Source organism: Brienomyrus brachyistius, chromosome 2 (genome assembly GCF_023856365.1).
Source record: "Brienomyrus brachyistius isolate T26 chromosome 2, BBRACH_0.4, whole genome shotgun sequence".
In the NCBI taxonomy this organism is placed as follows: domain Eukaryota; kingdom Metazoa; phylum Chordata; class Actinopteri; order Osteoglossiformes; family Mormyridae; genus Brienomyrus; species Brienomyrus brachyistius.
The window spans coordinates 469,961-494,610 of NC_064534.1; the positions used below are offsets into that span (position 1 = coordinate 469,961).

A 24,650-nucleotide genomic window follows, 5' to 3' on the forward strand; every position below is an offset into this window, starting at 1 on the left:
ATGAACAAAATTGGAAAACCGAGCTTTTCACATAGAGAAATACTAATTTCCAAATCCTGGTAGTAAAGACTATTGAGCACAAAATATCTATAATCTGATGATGACATTTTTTCCTTAAATTTTTTCCATCATCCAGTTTAATGCCATGGTGATTTTATGAGGATGTTGATAGCAAAATAACTGTATCTAAATAATATCATATTCAGTTTGTGGGATGGATCTTGCTTTTTCAGGTAAATTGGTAAAGGAAAAGGATCTTTTTTACCGTGTTTGAAAAAGATTAGTCCAATCCAGTATTTTCTGTGCACCCCAAAAAGTTTCAAGTCTCTGAGAGTTCCTGGAGGTCAGCTGAAGATCAGAGCATAAGCTCTGTTTCAGCAGAATAGCCTATTAATGACCCTATTAATCAAATGTAGAGGAACAGCAGGGTGTCAGGTGAGAGGAGCCGGAGCTCCGAGTGATGTCAGCGAGCACATTCACAGTACCGTCTGCTGCTCTGGCAGAAGCCTCTGAGGGATCACAGCAAAGGAAATGTTTATCAGCACCAGAGAGGAAGGTGGCCACACAGATCTGCATGTTCCCCTTCCAAACGGCCCCACGGCAGAGTGGCTCTGGTATACTGAGCGATCAGAGTCTCCCCATCTTTGCTGTGTTGTTTTTTGTTGAGTTTGCTTTAAATTTCAGAGAACTTTGCACATATTCCTGTTGGTTTATGGTTTTTTATGGGTAAGTTTGAGCGTGTTCCTTATGTTTGGGCTGGTCCTCCTGGTTCATGTGAAAAGGCACTCAGCCAGTAGCATTGTGCCAATAGACCCCGATCAGCTGCAGTCTCAGAGAGCATAGTTGTGGTCACAGGCTAATCAGTGACCCAAGGGAATTTCTTGTGTAAAAATAACCATCTGTATGTGTGGGTAAAACCATCAAAGAGAAGTCAGTTTGGGTTAAGCCGAAGCAGAAAACGAATCAGTCAAGCAAATTCTACAGAAGTTGCATCTAGTGATATCCCAGGCTGATATCAAAGATCAGAATTGGGGCCGATCCAGGTATTTTTTAAATTGATCAATATTGGGTACTGCAGCCTGATCTGTGTAATTTATTATGTCAGATTGTACGGTTCCATCATACACTACAGTAAACCTGAGGCACGTGACTTGAAACTACAAACTATCAAGTTATCAGCCATGTAGAAATTCTTTAAATTGCAAAGAATTTACTCTTACAGCTACCTGCAATGTCTGCAAAGTTTTTTGCAAGTAGCAACAGAGCACCTTTTAATACAACAGATCTAATTAGGTACTTACAGAATGTAATGTATGTTTATGTATATTTAAATGTTTAGTTATATTTCAGATATAAATAATGAATGGATCAGACCAGGGTACCAAAAAGTGGATCGGGACATCGCTAGGTGCAGATAAAACAGTAGGAATAGTGGCAGACATGTGAAATGGATTGAAACCATTGACCATTTGAGGAGCACTGGGATGGAATATGAAGGCAGCAGCAGAAGAAGAAGCTCATTAGAGGCTCTTCTTTCTGTCCCAGATAGTCCGTAGTGAGGTTATTGCCTTCATACACTTAAATCCTTGAATTGATATGAGCTTCACTCCTGCTCCGCATATATAGAGTTGAGGTGGCTGATCAAGGCTCTAGGTTTATGACCCCTTGGATGTACAGGGATCCCCCACCATCCCAGAGTAACAGGCAATAGGTGGGAGGAGCAATGAACCAGGTGCATAACCAGTAGGAGGCGAACTTCTACAGAGGTCTTATTACTTCTAGTACATGGCCAGATGCAACATGTCTTCTGCCTCCAGGCCTTCCATGAGTGGGGGGGGGGGGGAGGATTTACGACCCTGTGAGTGATTGAGCTGCAAATTTCCTTGACCTGCTTTGTGGGTCTCTGGGGGTTTGTGCATTGGCTCAAGAGAGAGGTTTATGTATAAATATGGCCACTTCGCTTCTTTACTCGTGTTTGTCACTAAAATGTGGCAGGCACACAAATAAAGGATACGTCATGCTCCGAGGGATCTCCCGGGATGTGCTGGCAGGCAGACCCATTTGCCAGAGCCGCATGTTTTGGCAACAACTTTTTATGTGTGTGTGTATGTGTGTGTGTGGTGTTTGTGTGTATGTGGGTGTGTGTAAGTGTGTGTGCACATGCGCACATAAAGGGGACTCAGTCTGAAGTTCAGTCATTTTCGCAGTTTCGCATGGCATGCTGATATTAAGGTGGCAGACGTTAAGAAAGTGACATCAGCAGTTGGCATTTGGCAGGGCTGGAGTTCGGATGTGCTTGTGAGAATTGCTGCTTTGAGCTGGGGTGGTGTTCCCTCTCATTGCAGTCACCTGGCTGTCCTTCCCCTTCTCTGGCTGAGCCTTTTATACCCTCGATAGTCTCCCTTCTCCCCACGTGCTCCTGCTTTGCTGGAAGAGTAGGCAGCTGGCGAGTTTGCCTCTGCAGCCTCTCTCATTAAAGACTGTGGTATTGCTCACTTATCTTCTCAGAAATGTGCCCCCTTTGTCTCAGCAATCTGCTGTCCAGCTTTGCTCCATCCAAGGTAACTGTCCCTGGCAAAGTGGCCCTTGTCTCCCTCGATGTGGCCTGCAACTGGTTCTGCTGACTCTGCTGGGCCCACGTTACATCGGTATTAAGGCTCTCATTGATCGGTGAGCAGGCTTCATTAGTGGTAAACAGAAAACGGCTTAAGTATAATCAGATTTAATGCCAACATTCAGGTCAGTGATGTTTCGGATCTTATTTTATGCTGCGGCGCGCCCTGCATTTCATGGGTTCAAAGACAATGCCGTTAAAATGTGCGACTTTGACTCGCCCTTTGATTCACTGTGTGTGAACACTGTCCCTTCCGGCATGTTCTCCACCATGCACCCTCTGTGTCCAGAGAGGCGCTCTGGGTCAGTGGGACTCAGATTGTATCAGTGGTTACTTAAAATAGCCAAGTACTTCGATTGATGAACGTAACATGTGTTCGTTTGAAGAGATGTCATTTATTAGTTGACGTCAACACAAATGGCAGACTTCCCTTAATGACATTCACATTCTCACCAGATATATGTGCACTGAGTGAAAAAGGTGAGCTACAACTCAGTGCCAACAAGCAGAGATAAGCTCTGGAACAGATAGGGGGGGCAGTGGCTCATAGATTAGCTGGGTGAGGGCGAGGCAGAACAACCCATGCAGTCAACTTGAAAGGCATATCAGCAGGAGAAAAAAAGCCCCCCCCCCTCACTGTAACTGGTCATGTGATGGCGGTCAGCCAAGGGGGTATGAGGTAAGGATCATGCCTTTTCTCCGCTCTCACTGATAATGATGTAGGGCACTGAGTCCTATGTCCAGTGGCTGCAGTCAGCACATCCTGATATTGCTGCCTGTAATCTCCGCCCCCCTGGGTCGGGCATCTTATTTGTTTAGCTGTTGCCGCCTCCATGCACGGCTTCTGTTCACACCTCCAGCCGTTGCCATTTCACAGCAGAGTGTGGCGTCACCGTGCCGGTGTGAAGAGCTAGCTGGCTGCTGGGACACTGCGCCGCTCGGTCCACTTCACTCCTCCTCCTCCTCATCATGCTCCCATCAAGCCGAATGCCGGCCGCCTGACTCTCAGAATACTGTCTGATTGGTGTGTGCATTGGGTAGGACTGTAGAACAGCCCCGGAACACTGAGGCTCGGCCTCTCTGGAGCACTTTGATGTGGGACACCACTGCTTCCATGACGCTGTAGCAACGTGATGTTGCCATGTCAACCGCGGACGTGTGTTTTATGCAAATAGTCCCTCAAGCAATCAGAAGGAATTTAGCATGTGGTAGGACCAGCACATCATCAACATCCCATGACACAGACAGATTGCCAAACCGATATTGCAGTTTTGCTGGCTGATATTAATTGTCAGCATCGATCGGCCTAAATGTCTGCCTTGGCTGTGGTGCTGGTGCCCAGAGGGAGTTCATTTTATGTGACACATCTGTTTTAAACAGGATGTTTGAATAACAGCTTTTGACTGGCCATTTGAATCCGTCTGACCAATCTGCTCTGGTAAGCTGGCCCATGAGCAGTTCGACACTTATCAACAAAAGCACAGGAAAAGGATGGCTGCTCTTCAGCATGCATTGGTTTGGTTTGTATCAAACACCTGGATTCCCATGGTATGTCTGGCTCCTCACATGGTACTGAAGGTAACCCGAATGGATAGGTTCAGTAACCCGAATGGATAGGCACCATTAGTGCTCCATAACAGCACACCAGACTGGCACATGACTGGTAGAAAAATCATTTTGTGGAACATGAGAGTGAATGGTAATTTACAGTGTAACACAATGGAGCTAAACGGGCCACTGCGAGGAGGGCAGACATAGGGGCTGTCATGGGGATTTCCTTAACCACGAGAGTGTTTGAGCAGCATGTCTGAAAGGCAGATTACTCGAGGATCAGGTAGGATGGAGAAGCCTCAGCCTCCTAAGGCAGGGAGGGAGGAGTTCAGCAGGAGGCCAAAGGGGCATGTGCCATGGGGGAGGCCGGGCAGCCCCTGTTGGGATGTGAAAGTAGTGCTAATCACAGAAGAGCTACACGCTCCTCCCATTGGGTCTGTTACTCAATGGAAGAGCTGCTAGAGATGGACAGTGCTGGCTGCCTCACCCACCATGTGTTGGGAGATTCCTGGAGCTCCTGCCTCACCCTCCGCATGTTCGGGGATTCTTGGGGTTCCTGCCTCGCTCACTTCTGCTCGATGGAGCCTTGTAATGAAGCCTCAGTCTACCAGGAAGCCAGTAGGTCCTGAAGTGAGGTGCAAATGATGGAGCATTTTAAATCACCGAGCTGTGCCCATCAAGGAGGCAGAAGGTGCTGAGGATGAGCAGGCAAGCTTGCCGGCACACATCTCTGGAAAATTCGAACAATTGATTGACAGAAGAAATAAGTACAAATAAGTATTCCAGTACTTTCAATCAAGTAAAAATTTGATTGAACAACTTTCACTAGAATTAGTAATATCTGACCAGGAGTATCTATACTTTGAGTTGTGTACTCTGTCCAGCTCTCGTAGCTGGGTTTTTCTTTTTGGTTTTCCCTCCACGATGATGGTGCACGGACAGAAACCGCAGCGGTGGTCCCAGCAGCAGTGCATCATACTTGAAAAAGCAGCGGGTAGGTCACGCCTCACCAGGCCTCTTTTCTGTGGCCTGGATGCGGGCCAGAGTGCAGGCCCACAGGCCCCTGCAAGCCCCCTGGAGCCTATTTTGGACATGCAGGTCTGTATTTTAACCAGCATAGCGGGAATCTGGCCAAAACAGCTCCCCATCATCCTGGGAAGTAAAAGAACCCGCATGGGATGACAGAAAGGGGGAGGGTAAAGATGGAGGTCATCCACATAGCGCCCCCATGCTGTGCCAGGGCATGTTCTCGGACTTACTGCAGAGGGCATGAGGGATGACTCAAGCGTGCCTGCATTGCCAGTGGCTAGCTAACATTCTGGTTGCTGACCGTACTGTGACTGCAGTTAGAAACAGGCAGGACATTTCTCCTGGGTAGCAACTGCAGTTCCTCAGTGAATTATAGTTACATTTAGTGAACTGCTTAATATATCTTCTTAAAAAAGCTGCCCACCTATGCTCTGTATACTAGTTTTTTTTATTCTACTCCTTGCACAGTCCAGTCAGTGATCTGCCTGCTGGCATCGCTGTAATTCTCTGCTTCTCTCCTCCATAATCCAGTAGATTCTGAGAGGAGAGTCTTTGGTCTGCTGCTCAGAGATAAACTCCACTAATGAGGGCTTTGTCCCTGCTGCCGGATGGGACACTCCACATCATTCTGCTGCTTCTGCCGCTGCTTCTGCTTCTTTATTTGTTTTGGTAATGTAACCGTGGGAACCACATTGCAGCTTTGCTAAATGAATCACATCTCATTCTACACCCTTTTCTGAAGAAAGCTAAAAAGTGGAAGATGCAGTTTGAGCTTCCTGATATGGGGGGGGGGGCTGTCCAGAATTAGTAGAGGTTTGGAAAATCCAGAGGTGGCAGTCTGCGGCCGTGTTGGTGAACAGACTCCAATGTATTGTACAAAGCTGTACAATGTAATGCTTGTGTCATTCTAATACAGTGGTTCTCAAACTCGGTCCTCGGGACCCACTGCCCTGCTTGTTTTCCAGCTATCCCTGCCCTAAACACTGCTGATTACCTGGATCAGGTGTGTTCACTCAATCAGAAGCTGAAAGACAGCTGGGACAGCTGTGTGGGGCAGGGATAGCAAGAAAACAAGCAGGGCAGTGGGGCCCGAGGTCCGAGTTTGAGAACCACTGGTCTAGTAGATCATCTATAAATCTTTGGTTACACATTTTCAGCGCAGGCCATGGCCTGAGTTTCCTTTAGTATCTGCTTTTAATGTGGTTAGCTCTGCATGCAGCTATGGCTGTCATTGCCATTTACTTTGATGCTGTTTTTCTTTCAAATGGACCTTTGACTTTCTCTGCATATCTTTGTACCAAACACTTACATGATTCCAGCAGGTGCCAAATCACATGCAGTATTATATGAGACAACAGGAGGATGCTATCTGATATAAAGAAAATGGACTGTGGCCCCTGCCCATCCAGCATGTTCATGGAGGACTTTGCTCTGCTTAGCAGGGCATAGACGGCCCTCACTGCCTCAAAGCTGGCCTGTTTTCTGTCCAGCATGAGCCGTAGTCCAGAGGTGAGGTGAAAGGAGATCACTGAGGCAACTGAAGGCAGCAAGAGTGAAGGCAGAGCAGGAAACCCGCCAGGTGCAGATCTCTGATTCTGGTGCTGTGTGGCAGGGTTAAGCGCTCCGGGGCAGGATGGGGAACACTCCAGGTGCAGATCTCTGATTCTGGTGCTGTGTGGCAGGGTTAAGCGCTCCGGGGCAGGATGGGGAACACTCCAAGTGCAGATCTCTGATTCTGGTGCTGTGTGGCAGGGTTAAGCGCTCCGGGGCAGGATGGGGAACACTCCAGGTGCAGATCTCTGATTCTGGTGCTGTGTGGCAGGGTTAAGCGCTCCGGGGCAGGATGGGGAACACTCCAGGTGCAGATCTCTGATTCTGGTGCTGTGTGGCAGGGTTAAGCGCTCCGGGGCAGGATGGGGAACACTCCAGGTGCAGATCTCTGATTCTGGTGCTGTGTGGCAGGGTTAAGCGCTCCGGGGCAGGATGGGGAACACTCCAGGTGCAGATCTCTGATTCTGGTGCTGTGTGGCAGGGTTAAGCGCTCCGGGGCAGGATGAGGAACACTCCAGGTGCAGATCTCTGATTCTGGTGCTGTGTGGCAGGGTTAAGCGCTCCGGGGCAGGATGGGGAACACTCCAGGTGCAGATCTCTGATTCTGGTGCTGTGTGGCAGGGTTAAGCGCTCCGGGGCAGGATGGGGAACACTCCAGGTGCAGATCTCTGATTCTGGTGCTGTGTGGCAGGGTTAAGCGCTCCGGGGCAGGATGGGGAACACTCCAGGTGCAGATCTCTGATTCTGGTGCTGTGTGGCAGGGTTAAGCGCTCCGGGGCAGGATGGGGAACACTCCAGGTGCAGATCTCTGATTCTGGTGCTGTGTGGCAGGGTTAAGCGCTCCGGGGCAGGATGGGGAACACTCCAGGTGCAGATCTCTGATTCTGGTGCTGTGTGGCAGGGTTAAGCGCTCCGGGGCAGGATGGGGAACACTCCAGGTGCAGATCTCTGATTCTGGTGCTGTGTGGCAGGGTTAAGCGCTCCGGGGCAGGATGGGGAACACTCCAGGTGCAGATCTCTGATTCTGGTGCTGTGTGGCAGGGTTAAGCGCTCCGGGGCAGGATGGGGAACACTCCAGGTACAGATCTTTGATTCTGGTGCTGTGTGGCAGGGTTAAGCGCTCCGGGGCAGGATGGGGAACACTCCAGGTGCAGATCTCTGATTCTGGTGCTGTGTGGCAGGGTTAAGCGCTCCGGGGCAGGATGGGGAACACTCCAGGTGCAGATCTCTGATTCTGGCACCGTGTAGCAGGGTCAAGCTGTCCGAGTTGGGATGGGGAATGCTCCAGCAGCAGATTACTGATTCTGATGCCTTGCGGAATGGAAACGCTGTGGGTGCAAATCTCAGATTCTAGTACAGTGCAGTGTGGTCAAGTGCTCCAGGGTGGGATAGGAGCCACTGTGGGTGCAAATCTCAGATTGTGGTACAGTGCAATGGGGTCAATTGCTCCAGCGTGGGATTGTGAGTCCTCTGGGAGCAGATCTCTATGATGACTCCTCGGTGAGGTGAATAACACTGACTGTCTCATGAAAACAGTGATATGGTCAGTGTTATATTAGACAGTAAGCTAACATTTGGTAATCAGTCGAAATGTTGAATGCAGAAGAAATGTGCAAGAGTAAAGATTTGAATGACTTTGACGAGACAAATAATTATGGGCAGAGCTTCTCCGACACAACAAGGCATGTGAGGTGCTCATTGTCAGCTATGATGAGTATGTGTCGTGTGTTGTCTGAGGAGGAAAAAACCACAAACTGCCAATAGGGTGATGGGCAGTCAAGACTTATCAATGCAGAATGTGATCTAAGGCTATCCTGCGCTGTACAAACCAACAGAAACACCCAAACCACTGTACCGAACCAATTGGGAGCCACTTCCACCACCACTGTGTATCACCCACCTGGATGATGCAGCAGCGACCATTCTGCACCAATATACTCATCACACAGTAGCTAAGGTGGTGAAAGGGCAGGAGAGAATTTACCAGTTAGATATAGAGGATGATTTGGAGGCCAGATTTGAAAGGGTCATGGTGGTCAGTTTTAGCCAGGATATTGGGTACCAGCCCTACTCATTTGAAAGATGCTAGCCTGTTGGACACACCAATGCCTCTTCCAGCAACAACCCAGCTTTCCTAAGTGGTCTCCTATCCAAGTATTGACCAGGCCCAAACCTGCTTCGCTTCAGATGAATTACTTAGTCTGAACTGCGGGTGGTATGGCTTTTGGCAGTGTTGAGGATGGTAACGGGAGTACTGTGTAACGACACATTGCATTGAGCCCTGCTGTGCAAAAAACCATGTGTATCGCCCATCAGGAAGTACTCAACAGGAAGTGTGCTGAATGTTTCCACTGGAAATGCTAACGGCACAGTTTTACTTCTTCCTGCCAATAAAGGGGTGATGTAATCATATTTACACTGAGAGGCAGTCTCTCAGGGTGGTCTGTCCTTTTGTGGCTGAGAGTATAATAGCAGGTACTGCAGTGATTAAGGACCTGGGTTTTGAGTAATTTGACAGCTCTGGATATCAAAGGCTAAGTTATCTTTGCATAGAGGAAGCATAATAATTGTAATTGGCTGCTAAGTTGTTCTTGCCCAAAATCCTTTTTGATTCACCTTTGTAGCAAGTGGTGATGAAAACAAGGTCTACATTCACAAGAAGCGTGTTTTCTGATATTGTGGTTGTTGTCCCAGCCTTGGAGTCACTTAGCTGTTTCAGCTTATCGATCTTGTAGAGATTGAACACCCAGAAGCAACAGGAAGATGGTTTCTCCATTTCACTCTTAATCTTAATCTTAGTTTAGATTGATTTCTAAAAAAGTTCCCACAGAATGATGTGCCCAAAACAATGTAGATAATAGACTTACAGGCACCTGGACTGAGGCTTGCTTGTCCCAGAGTCCTCGACACTCTTTGAGTATATTGAGAATTAGTTCTTTTTTGGTCAATTGTCATATTGTCAACTTTACTTATCTGTACGTTTTGTTTGACGTACTTATAGTTAATTCATGTTGAGCAGTATCAGTGAGGTGTGAGGAAACAGCATCAAGAGGTCACCTCTTAATCTCTGAGCCATGTGTCAGTGTCTGACTAACTCTGATCCATCCTTTCCTGCTGCCCCCACCCCCATGGCCTCCACAGAGAGACACAGAACGCCTCCCTGATGAGGCACAATGATCATGGGCCAGGAACCAGTGAACGCATGCACACAGGCACACACACACAGGCTCACACATATAGGCTCACACTCCCTCCCTCCCCTCTCTCTCCCTCTCTCTCTCTGTTGCATTAGTTTCTGTTGTACTGCACCAGTCTATTTCTGTTACATTAGTCTCTCTTGTATCGCACTGGTCTCTCTCTGTTGCCTTAGCCTCTGTTCTGCACTGGTCTCTCTCTGTTGCCTTAGTCTCTGTTCTGCACTGGTCTCTCTCTGTTGCCTTAGTCTCTGTTGTTCTGCACTGGTCTCTCTGTTGCACAAGTCTCTATATTTTGCATTAGTGTCTCATTTATTTACTGGTTTGTTTCTGTTGCATTAATCTCTCTCATCTTGTACTTGCCTGTGATGGACTGCCCCCCCCTACTCCATCATGGGTTGTTCCCTGCCTCGTGCCCATTGTTTCGGCTCCGGAACCCCCGCGACCCAGTAGGATAAGCGGTTTGGAAAATGGATGGATGGATATTGCACTTGTCTCTGTTGCATTAATTTCTGTTTTTCTGCACAGCCTCTGTCTTGCATTATTATCTCTTGTATTGCACTGGTCTCTCTCTGTTGCATTAGTCTCTGTTGTATTACACTGGTCTCTCTCTGTTGCATTAGTCTCTTGTATTACACTGGTCTCTCTCTGTTGTATTAGTCTCTGTTGTATTGCACTGGTCTCTCTCTGTTGCATTAGTCTCTGTTGTATTACACTGGTCTCTCTGTTGCATTAGTCTCTGTTGTATTACACTGGTCTCTCTGTTGCATTAGTCTCTGTTGTATTGCACTTGTCTCTCTGTTGCATTAGTCTCTGTTGTATTACACTGGTCTCTCTCTGTTGCATTAGTCTCTGTTGTATTACACTGGTCTCTCTGTTGCATTAGTCTCTGTTGTATTACACTGGTCTCTCTCTGTTGCATTAGTCATTCTTATATTGCAGTGGTCTCTCTATGGCTTTGCTCTCCCAGATGTCCATCCCTTGTCTCACCAAAGCTTATATAAGCCCTTGTTGTATTGTCTGTGACAGGTGATACCTTAACTTCACTTCACATGCTCTCTTCTTGTTATGCTTTGAATCACAGCTCACACTGTCAGAGATGTGCTTTCATCTCTTACCATGCGCACGTCTCTGGTGCCATCGCCTCCCCTTTGACTGTCCCCACCTCACTGCCACATCCTTGTTTTAGAGCTTGGGAGCGGGTCTGGTAGAGGATGCAGTTTTAGCTGGGGTGGCTTATGGAACATGGACCTCACCCTGGCCTGGTGTGTGGATGTATTCACAGATTCAAAAAATGGAAAAAAGATGCTAAATAGGATTGGACATGCTACAGAGAAAGGCTGGGAGAATGCAAAACTTAGCGTTGACACAGTGTCAGTGAGGAAGATGGACAGGTTTAACGCAGGATTGGGGTGCCTGTGGATTAGCCTATAGCCTCACATCAAAAGACCTCCATTCCCCCACTGGGATAAGAGAGCATCTGTATTTACATTTTTTATGTGGGGGTGTTTCTATGGCACCCCTGCTGCTACCCCAGTGCACCCTTGCTCTGTGGTTACCTAGGAAGGCTCCGTGCTCCCATGCGGATTTGGACTCGTTGATGCTGCTTGCGAAAGTTTCTGCTCCACCCACTGCATCCCAGAGGGCCTGCACTTTCCCCCAACAAACGCTGGTTGGGTTCCTGGCCTCATGGCTTCCTGGGTATGCATGTGTCTCCTCTAGGTTGCATGCTTATGACGCTCAGTAGCCATGGCAGTATCCATTCTCCTTTATATGCATACATGTATGTGCGCATGTTGTTCAAGAAAGTATTTGAATGTGAGCCTATGCCTGTGAATATGCATGTGTTTGGTTTGCAGTGGAGCCTGTTTCTTGGATTACAGCAAACATCTAACGAGGAGACAAGCAGACGTCACCATCAGCCACCATGGAGCTTCACCTCTCACCTAAAAACCCATTCCCATTCCTCTCTCCAGGTCCTTGGTTCTCTGTTTTTAGCTAAAGCTCTTTCACCATGTTTAGCGCAGACTTCTTCTTGCTGTATTCATTTAGGGCCAAATGTCTCCAGCTAAACAAATATAACTAAATAAATTTGAGATGGTAAACAGGCAACAGTGAATACCACCATCATAGACATACATGGAGGTAGAACCTGGTAGAGTGTCAGGTTCTTATGATTTAGAGTGCAGCTTGGATTGTTGGAGAGCCTAATTGTCATTCATGGTGCTTGAGGTCTGACACTGTCCATGATGCCTTGTCTTCTTGCCTCCAAACCTGGCTAAAATAAAAGTGGAGTCCTCTGGTAAGCACATCACCTCAGCGGCATTCTCATTAATTGAGTGTGCTGGGGGCATTAGTGTGGTTTCAAGGTGAATTATAGTCATGCTGAGAGAGGCCTCATTCCTAAACCCTCACGCACACATGCTGCCACAGATCACTGTCTGCTTGGCATGCCCCCTCCAGCGTGGATGCCATTGGTGGCGATGGGAGCCCCAGAAGTCCCCGTTATGTGAGGGAGCGGTTATCACTTCTGTTAAAGATCGTCTCCCTGTGGCTGTGAGACCATAAGGTGGCACAAGTGAGTGGAAAAACCGGAACTTGCTGGATCTCCATTCCTGACAAGTGGGGATTCCTGAATGGTACAAGCAGAGCACCTCACTTTCAACAGCGTGACTCTGAGCTGAGGGGAAACAGCAGACCCTGGCTTGTGCATCATTAACAGGGCTGTTAACCTCCTGTGAAGAATATGAACAGCGGCAGGGTGAGAAAGTGAGAGAAAACTGAGGTTAGAGAGATTAGCTGATGGTGAGATGTCGGAACTTAGTCTATCACAGTAATTATGTTATTGACTTATCGCACGGTATATGGTCATAATGTCAATCATTTATTTCTGACCTCGATATTAGCAAATTGTGTTTACATAAGAATGAACATAACATTTTAACCAGTCACACTGCTTCTGCCCTCTCATCTACCATCCTTGTGGTAGGCATCTGCAGTCCTGGATGTTCATAGTTCTAGTGCCAATATGCCAGATAGCCATGTACTTTGATACAGTCGACGACTGGGATATGTTCTGAGAAATGTGTCTTCAGGCGATTTTAGCGTTGTGAGAACATTATAGAGTGTACCTAGCCAAACCTAGATGGTATAGCCTACTGTGTTTCATGCCTTTCATCACAGCACACTTTTCATTAGGTAATTATGCAAGGCCATGCCAGTGATTAACTGTTAATCAACAGGAACATGAATCCATATTTCAGATAATTGTCGCTCTACTGCAGGGGTCACCAACCTTTTTGAAATTGAGAGCTACTTCACGAGTACTGAGCCATACGAAGGGATACCAGTTTGAAACGTCCTCCTAAACTTATCTAAACTTCATGTATAATAAACATGTTTTAAATGCTTTTTTTTTTTAGATATTGTCATTTTCAAATCTATATAAATGCAAATGTGATTAAAGACGAATAGCAACAGGATAAAATTAAATTTTAGACGTTGCTCACTGGTGAGTTGTTCTGTTTTCATAACGGGTCCTCCGGCAACTCTTGTGGTGCTTGGGGGCGTCCTAGTGCCCGCGGGCACCATGTTGGTGACCCCTGCTCTACTGTCTGTTTTTTCCTCTCCAATGCAGGAGGGTGTTGGTTCAGGAACAAGTACGTTTTCTGAAATTTTCCTTGTTTCCTCAAAAATAATACATAAACATTCATTTAGTATTTATATGCACTCAGTGACAAAAAAGAGTTAAGCACACAGAAATAATGGTCCAATATGGATGCAATTTGATACACAGCACTGGGTATGTAAATGATTCAGTTTGCAAGCACGGTATTTCTAGATCATCAGAAGAACATTAGACACAGTCACCAGACTCCAACACTTGACGAAGTTTGATAGGGCTGGCATTGTGGGTTTGAATGGACATATCATGCAGTTGCCCGCATGTCGGGCATGCAGATGTCAGTCACCCAGTATTGGAGCCAGTGGGCACATGAGGGCACCCACACTCGTTGTGAAGGTTCTGGTCCCCCAAGACCAAGGGAGGATCGTCATACTGTGTGCCAAGCATTACAGAACCCCATGACAACTGCACCTGCCATCCAGAAACAGGTATGGGGTTCTGTACAACACCCTGTGTCATCCCGCGTCTGGCATCAGCCAGACTATGGGTTCACCGTCCCTGCACAGGCTGCCGTTATCACCAACACAGAGACGGCTGCGTTTGTAGTGGTGCCATAATCGGGAAGCATGGACTTTACCCACTAAAACTGTTTGGCCAACTAGCAAGGAAGAGTAACTTTCTCAGCAACTGTGCAATCATGTCTGGGTTTCTGTTTGCATCTCTAAGCTTCGCTTTGAGGTCAGTGTTGCACTCTAAGTCTTTAAGGCCCCTCTGAAGTGTGCAATGTCGGCATTGCAGCAGGCGACACCTCAGAATCACATCAGCCAAGATCCCCAACCGGCCTGACCCTATTAGCTCTCCGACGGCTTCGATTCGTCTGGGGATGGGGCTCCCGGAGGCTTTCCCTCATCCTCTTCATGTTGTATGAGGCCTTCCTGCAGGCAGCTGCAACACAGCTTATTCCGCGGAGAGCAGAAGGGTATTGTGCCTGTTTAAATGGAGCAGTTTTGAGTTGTTTTACAGTGGCTGGAGTGCCAATCCTGCCCTCAAACCCCAAAACGTTTTTCCCTGCAAATTGGACAAACCATGACATTTTCCCCCCATTCCGAAGTTCAAACACCCTGCATTGAGTTATCTTACTTGGCATGCGCTATAAAGTAGTGGGTGGTGATAATGAAGATTGAAAACCAAAATATGTCCACAGCAGACTCTTAAAAGCATGAAAAATCTCCTGGATGCTATAACTGCCTTCTGGCCTTTTTTACTGACACTAAACAAACCCCTGTTGCATATTGCTCATGCACACTTGCATCTGAGAGACTATTGCTACCTTTGGTTGATGCTGGAGAACGTTTTCAAAGTGCGGTAATGAACCACAATTTTAATGATAAATAAAATTTGAAACGGTAATTCTAAGCGTTTGGAATTTTACCATGAAATCCGGTACATCCCTAGTACAAAGTAAAGATTGATTTGACAGCCAGATTAGATAGTAGAGCATAAATAGTAAGGCTTGATAAATCTGAATTTTTTTTTGGTGCATATCCATTTTTTTCACTATGAAATTTACATATAAGTTTGATAAATGAGGTCCCAGGTTTCCGTTTATTTGTTACATGCATTCACAGCTGTGGATGTGCTTCGGTTTTGAGGTCAGGCCGATGGCTGCCAGACTGTTTGCTGCTGGGCTGAAGGATTCCGGGCTGCTTGATGCTGGGCCAATGGCTGTGGGGCTGTGCTGCAGCGCAGCCTGACCGCCAGCCCCATCCCGTGATATCAGCACCATCAGGAGGGCCGATGGCTCTCATTCGTTGCTCTCTTGACTTGTGTTCCCTGTATCGACCACGCGCAGTTTAATTGATCAGTGTCTTTCTACTCTCCAGTTGAGGTTTACCTCGGTGTCAGAGCACAGCGGCACTGCTGTTATTCAGGCATGCTTGTGTCCCTACAGTTCAGTCATCTGATATTGCCACTTTATTCCCAAGAGATGGACTGCCTCTCCATCCAAGATTTTCCTCTGTCTGCTCATTGTGCAGCCCTTGATCTCTTCCTGGAGGCTGGAAGATTGACGGACGGATGGATGGATGAATAGATGGATGGGTGGATGGATGGATGGGTGGATGGATGGATGGGTGGGCTCTTTATTGACTCTTGTCTTTCATGTTTAAGTAGGTAAATGTGGCTTCTTTGTTTGTTTGCGCTCCCCCCGTTCTAAGTGCCAGCTCTCCAGCTCTGGGTATAATTTGCCCTGTTATCACAAGCAGCTCACTGCTCAGTTAGGGTGCAGGGGTGTAGGGGGCAAACACACTATATTGAGAGGTCACAGGGTCATGACACAGGGGGGCTTTTGGCAACACTTGGGTTCTCTGTAGTTACGGGGGCTCATGTACCTTGCATTCACTGCAGCCGCTGGCAGGTAGGGAGATAAATCTGTTAGTCTGCTCTTCTGCTTCCCCTCCAGCCTGTCAGCAGCCCCATGCTGCAGAAGAAAAGTGGGTCTCTGGTTTCCTCATTCTGGCCAGTGCAAAAGCCTCAGGGGGAGCCGGGGGGGGGGCTTCTGGCACAGAAAAGCCTCTCCACCTGCTGGAAGGAGACGTCATGTTTCTGTACCTCTGACTGGATAGTCAGCCATCTCAGGCTGCCCCCTCCCCCCATTCAGTCAGCTGCCCCCGACCCAACCTTCTCAAACACTTCGCTGTTTTCAGTTGTGAAACTCACGTCTTGGTCGCCTCTTTCTTGGCTGCGATATCTTTTTGAACCTTTTGGGAGGAAGTGAAAGGGAGAGAGAGACAGAGAGGGTGAGAGAGAGGGAGAGAGAGAGAGAGAGAGAACGGAAGAAGCAGAGTGAGGTGGGGCAGGTTTCCCACAGTGGCCCAGTGTCACACGGAAACATGCACACACTTCTGTGCTCTCACAAGCAGCACATTTGGTGTGGAACACAGCCGCGTGACACTGGGACTGGAGGAAGGAACAGTGATTTTATTTGAATACAGCACTGGTGAAGGTGGGGGGCGGGCTACAGCTTCCAAAGCAAGAGAGAGCAAGTGAAAGAAATCGTGGCCATTTCAATATGACTGCAGGGAAAAGAGGAAAACAGAACACTCTCAGGCTGTGAGAAAGAGTGAGCATCCCGTCACAGCAGCACGGTGACCGCAGGCTGCGGGCGTAATCTAACACATCCAGGCTGCGCTCTCATTTCAATACTTGGTGCCTTGTGTTCTGCCGTGTGCCCTGACTTGGGGTGACACCCTCTCTAGGGTGTACCCCTGCCGTGTGCCCTGAGATGGGGTGACACCCTCTCCAGGGTGTACCCCTGCCATGTGCCCTGCGATGGGGTGATACCCTCTCTAGGGTGTACCCCTGCCGTGTGCCCTGAGATGGGGTGACACCCTCTCCAGGGTGTACCCCTGCCGTGTGCCCTGCGATGGGGTGACACCCTCTCCAGGGTGTACCCCTGCCGTGTGCCCTGCGATGGGGTGACACCCTCTCCAGGGTGTACCCCTGTCCTGAAAAATACGCACTTCTATGATCAGACCCAAACCTGCTGTACGGTTCCTGTCTGAGGGTTTGGGCAGAGGCTGAGATCTTACCTTCAGTGCTGACCTTGTGATGCGCTTTACCAGGCACGCTTCTCAGGTGAGACTCTCCTGAAGCGCTTTACTCTCTGGTGATCCTGCTGCTGTTTCACCTCCGGGGAGCTGGACGGGTGGGCACTGATGATCATTTTGGGCCCCTCTGCCACGGAGGGCCATGCCTTCAGCTCATGGGACAAGCTAATGGCGGCAGCTCTCAATGCCCCTGCTGTTGAGAGAATATGACGTAGTTTAGGGGGCATAACTTCAGGCGACCTCACCAGAGACCCTGACACTGACTGCAGGCTGGCAGGTGGGGGCGCTGTAATCTCCTGATGCCTTTCCATTGGGTCACAAATAAAACTGGGCATCATCTTGTGCCAGGTAAATGGAGCATGAGTAAGGGGTTGCTACTGAATAATTGTAGTCATAAGCTTTATTATAATTATTTTTATACATGCCATTTATCATATAGCCTGTTTTTGTCTGTCTGTGGTGATGATGGCGTGCAGATGACCGCGACAGCTTCCCCATTTCTGTGCCCAGGTATTTCCTGCTTTCTCACGCTTGACGGTTCACATGATGCATGACATTTTCCAGATGAAACGGCACCATTTCAGCTCTGACATGTTAGCAGGCTGCTGTGTGCCCTGTTATGGGCTAATGTTCCGTGGCCACATCTGGGTCCATCTCACGCGTGGCAGAAAGGCCATCCCCAAAGTAACGCTTCTCCTTCCCTCCTGCTCAGGAACAATGCGACCCGTTCAGCGCAACTTCTACGAGCCGTCGTCTGCGCCGGGCAAGGGTGTGGTGTGGGAATGGGAGAACGACAACGGCACGTGGACACCCTATGACATGGAGATCTGCGTGACCATCCAAAACGCCTACGAGAAGCAGCACCCGTGGCTGGACCTAAGCTCTTTGGGCTTCTGCTACCTCATCGATTTCAACAGTATGGCACAGACCAACCGACAGAGCCAGCGGCGGCGGCGGCTGCGCCGGCGGATGGACCTGGCCTACCCGCTTACTGTGGGTTCCATCCCCAAGTCGCAGTCGTGGCCAGTGGGCGCCAGCTCTGGCCAGCCCTGCTCCTGCCAGCAGTGTATTCTGGTCCACAGCACGCGGGCCGCGTCCAATGCCATACTAGCCTCGCAGCGCCGCAAGGTGTATTCAGGGGCAAACCCGCCCTCCAGTGGCAACCAGATCTCCACCGTGCGCCAGAGCAACACATTTGCTGGAGCTCCGCTGTGGTCCTCAGGCTCTGGCACGATGGGTGGCACCAGCAGCAGTGAGAGGGTGGGAAGTGGCTCAGGCTCTGCCCATAGCCCTGCCGACCTCCCAGCCGCCCACAGCCTCACTATCAACGGGCAGAACAACCTGAACCGACCTGGCACTCAGCGCGTCTCCATGGGAACCGCCCGCGGAGCCATCCCACCAGGGTAGGTGTGCTTGTTGCAGAGTGAGTGAGTGAGTGCAGAGCAGCAGGAAGTGGCATCTGTGGTCAGACCACCTGGTGTTTCCGTACCCTAGTAACAAGGTCCATGTGACCCAGCACCTTTTCCTCCCTGTTCCGCTCATCCCTCTCTCTCTCTCTCTCTCTCTCCCTCTTTCTGTCCTCTGCCTGTGATTTACTGCACTACTCTCTAACGGGGTGAGCAATGGTTTGACAGAGGTGGGGGGACCCTCAGAGATGGCCTGAACACCTTGTGCAACATGAACTCACCCCCACCAGGTTGATTTTGCATATCATCACCCATGAAAGTGCTATCTATGTGTGTCTGTGTGTGAATGTCTGTGAATGTCTAATTGTGTCTGTGCAAATGTTTTTGTGTGTCTGTTTGTGAAAAATTGTGTCTGTCTGTGTGTGTATTATGTTTACATTACATTGCAGGGACCAAATGGCCCCCACAATGTGATAAAAACCTGTTCTTTTGAAATCGTGGGTACCATTTATCAGGTCCCCACAACATTTTTGAATGCAATCAAAAAATTAAAAATATGAAAAGTCTCATATTGTGTTTGGTTACTTACGGTTAAGCTTAGGGCTGGGTTAAGGTCGTCATGTTGGGATTAGAGTTTTCCCCATAGAAATTAATGGAGAGTCCCCACAAAAATATAATTACAAATCTGAGTGTGTGTGTGTGTGTGTGTGTATGCCTCTGTGTGTGTGTGTGTGTGTGTGTGTGTGTGTGTGTGTGTGTGTCTGTATTCTGAAGGGTTGGAATCAGAAAGCATGACTAGAGCTATATTGAGGTTCTATGTGATGTCCATACCGGCTTGTGTGTGTGTGTGTGTCTGTCTGTGTTCTGAAGGGTTGGAATCAGAAAGCATGACTAGAGCTATATTGAGGTTCTATGTGGTGTCCATACAGGCTTGTGTGTGGGTGTCATCAGCAAGGGCATATATTGAGTTGAATATTGAGGGGGTTTGAGGTCTATCCATTTTCTCATTTTTTTAAATGTGTGTGGGGGGGTGGCCGATCTTGATTATTATGTGTGTTGCACCCCCCCAAACCCCCCCGCCCATGGTCATCAGTATGCTTAAACGTGAATGCACACTGCATTGTGTCTATATTATGGGATTATTGTGTGTTTAATGTAAGTGGAGGAACCTGTAACTGCATTGGCGTGTATCTTTGCATCTGATGGTCTTATCTGGCTCACTTTAGGCCTTGAGATCAGGATCTTTCTTGGTTCCTCTCCAGCAGCCGCAACACTAACACCATGAGCCCAGACAGCGTGTGGGCCTTCGCACTTAGTCCCCTTCACAAGGCTGAATATGCCCCACTAGCCCTTAATGAGCTACACTTTTTATGCTCTATCACAATAATACACTGAAATGCAGAGTGTCCTGAATATGAAGCAAATATCACACGTTATTTATCATTGAAAAAGTTCAGATGTGTTCAACTGATGTAATTCAATTAATGAGTGGATTTTGTTTCAAGTTAGGGAAAAAAACATGGTGCAAAATGGAAGGACAGTGGGCCAGTGCAGGATGCAATAAAGAAACAGAGAGGGTGCATCCAGCAGGGAGCGTGTTCTCCACATCTCATAGAACGAGGCTCCACGAGACGGCTCATCCCAACACTGACCCACATAAGTGCCTCCCCTCCCCTGCCCATTCATCCCAGTGACCTCGCGGTTCGGTGAACCAGCACTGCATCTCTCTTTCTCTCAGAGTCCTGCACCCGCTTTCTCTTTGGGATCAACGGTAACCAAGACATTGCTGGGAAAAGTCCTGTAGTCCATGTTCGTGGCTACTGTCTCTTTGAACTACGGTGTGAATGATTTCTCTTGAATAATGCCATGTTGTTATCCTGTGGCTTGTTGTGCTGGGAAGCTGCATTCAAGCTGTGCAGTGGGCCTGTGGAGTCGTTATGAAAAACACACCTGTGCTGTAATCTCTGCTCACCAAGGACTCAGGCTGCTTTTCAGCTGCAGCGCATGTTTATATACTGCGGCAATAAGCTACACAGGCTTGCCGTGTTCGCTCTCACGCTATGGAGCACTGGGGGAATTCCTGCTAAGTGCCCTCTGCAAAGGTAAGATGTCAGGGATCTCTGCGGGACCTTAACCACCGCATTTCGGCTGAGAGGCGGGTTCCTCGTATTTCACACGTATTGAGCGGAGAACTCGGCCGTGACTTCAAGCCACACATCACCGTCACCAGCGCTGCATTCAGAAGGGAAACTGAGGGGGCGGCAGAGGCAGTAAGAGCCAGGCGACATTTGGGGAAATGACCCAAATCAGAGCAGTGGCAGCAGGCGCTCAGCTCTCACGGTGTGTGTGTGTGTGTGTGTGTGTGTGTGTGTGTGTGAGAGAGTGTGTGTGTGTGAGTGTGAGTGAGAGAGAGAGAGGCAGAGACAAAGAGAGAGTACAGGGGTTGCAAGGTTGTTCCCAGGCGAGTGGCTTTGCACTCATGAAAGCTGCGGCTGACTCTGCACTGAGAACCTACACGCACACATACACAGACACAAACAGGAACACACACAGGTACACAAACAGACGCAAACAGGAACACACACAGGTACACAGACACACACACAGGTACACAGACACACACACAGGTACACAAACAGACGCAAACAGGAACACACACAGGTACACAAACAGACGCAAACAGGAACACACACAGGTACACAGACACACACACAGGTACACAGACACACACACAGGTACACAAACACAGACACACACACCGTGATAGCTGAGTTCCTGCTGCCATTGCTCTGATTTGGGTCATTTCGTGCACACACACACAGGCACACACACACACAGGCGCACACACACACACACGCAACCAAACACATAAATGTTTGCATTCCTATCTTTGTGGGGACTGTCCATTCATTTCTGTGGGAAAAACCCGAATCCCAGCAATGACAACCTTAACCCCTAACGAACCCTAACCTTAACCATATTTAACACAACAAAATACAAGTGTTCTGCCATTAGAAAACTTTCCCCAAGTGGGCACTGAAAACACGATCGCCTCAAGATCAACATATTATGATTCTATCACACTGCAGGGACCTATGATCTCCAAAATGTGAGAACAACCCACAGACACACACACACACATACAGACACTCACACAGACAGACACACACATACAGACACACACACACACACACATACAGACACACATACAGATACAAACATACATATAGACACTCACACAGACAGACACACACACATACAGACACACACACACACATACAGACACACACACACATACAGACACAAACATACATACAGACACACACACATACAGACACATACAGACACAAACATACATACATACAGACACACACACACATACAGACACACAGACAGACACACACATATAGACACTCACACAGACACACACACACACATACAGACACACACACATACAGACACATACAGATAAAAACATACATACATACAGACACACACACACACATATAGACACTCACACAGGCAGACACACACACATACAGACACACATACAGACACACTCACACAGACACACACATATAGACACACACACACACACATACAGACACAAACATACATACATACAGACACACACACATAGACACTCACACAGACACACACACACACATACAGACAGACACACACATACAGACACAAACATACATACATACAGACACAAACATACATACATACAGACACTCACACAGACACACACAGACACAAACATACATACAGACACACACACACAAATACAGACAGACACACACACACACATACAGACACAAACATACATACATACAGACACACACACTTACAGACACACACAGACACAAACATACATACAGACACACACACACAAATACAGACAGACACACACACACACATACAGACACAAACATACATACATACAGACACACACACACAAATACAGACAGACACACACACATACAGACACACACACATATAGACACACATATAGACACAAACATACACACACATACAGACACACACTCACACAGGCAGACACACACACATACAGACACACTCACACAGACACACTCACACACACACACACACATACAGACACAAACATACATACATACAGACACACACACACATAGACACTCACACAGACACACACACACACATACAGACAGACACACACATACAGACACATACAGACACAAACATACATACATACAGACACTCACACAGACACACACACACACATACAGACACACACACATACAGACACAAACATACATACATACAAACACACACACATACAGACACAAACATACATACATACAGACACTCACACAGACACACACACACACATACAGACACACACACATAGACACATACATACATACAGACACTCACACAGACACATACATACATACAGACACACACACACACACAGACACACACACATACAGACACAAACATACAGACACACACACACACACATACAGACACACACACTTACAGACACACACAGACACAAACATACATACATACAGACACACACACACACATACAGACACAAACATACATACATACAGACACACACACACAAATACAGACAGACACACACACATACAGACACTCACACAGACACACACACACACATACAGACACTCACACAGACACACACACATACAGACACACACACACATATAGACACACACACATACAGACACACATATAGACACAAACATACACACACATACAGACACAAACATACATACACAGACACACACTCACACAGGCAGACACACACACATACAGACACACACACACACACAGACACATACAGACACAAACATACATGCATACAGACACACACACACATAGACACTCACACAGACACACACACACATACAGACACATACAGACATACATACAGACACTCACACAGACACACACACACACATACAGACACACACACATACAGACACATACAGACACAAACATACATACATACAGACACTCACACAGATACATACATACATACAGACACACACACACACATACAGACACACACAGACACAAACATACATACATACAGACACACACAAATACAGACAGACACAAATACAGACAGACACACACACACATACAGACACACACACACACACATACAGACACAAACATACATACATACATACAGACACACACACACAAATACAGACAGACACACACACATATATACAGACACTCACACAGACACACACACACACATACAGACACTCACACAGACACACACACACATACAGACACACACACACATATAGACACTCACACAGACAGACACACACAGACAGGCACACACACATACAGACACACAAATAGACACAAACATACACACACATACAGATACATACATACATACAGACACACACACACATGCAGACACACACACACATACAGACACAAACATACATAAATACAGACACACACAGACACAAACATACATACATACAGACACACACACACACATATAGACACTAACACAGACATACACATACAGACACACACACATACAGACACAAACATACATACATACAGACACACACAAATACAGACACACACACACACACACATACAGACACACACACACACACACAGACACAAACATACATACATACATACAGACACACACACACACAAATATAGACAGACAGACACACACATACAGACACTCACACAGACACACACACACACATACAGACACTCACACAGACACACACACACATACAGACACACACACATACAGACACTCACACAGACAGACACACACAGACAGGCACACACACATACAGACACACATATAGACACAAACATACACACACATACAGACACAAACATACATACATACAGACACACACACACATATACACTCACACAGACACACACACACATGCAGACACACACACACATACAGACACAAACATACATACATACAGACACACACAGACACAAACATACATACATACAGACACACACACATATAGACACTAACACAGACAT

The 24,650-nt window shown here is 47.6% G+C and overlaps 1 protein-coding gene across 3 annotated transcripts in view; it reads left to right on the forward strand.

The window, feature by feature from the left end:
* The window catches only part of dtx1 (deltex 1, E3 ubiquitin ligase), a 66,113-nt gene that overhangs the window by 12,584 nt on the left and 28,879 nt on the right, over positions 1-24,650 (forward strand). For all 3 annotated transcript variants that reach the window (XM_048989979.1, XM_048989966.1, XM_048989972.1), the window contains one exon: positions 17,885-18,575. In XM_048989979.1, coding sequence (XP_048845936.1) covers positions 17,885-18,575 — 691 coding nt within the window. The remainder of the gene's footprint in view (positions 1-17,884; positions 18,576-24,650) is intronic.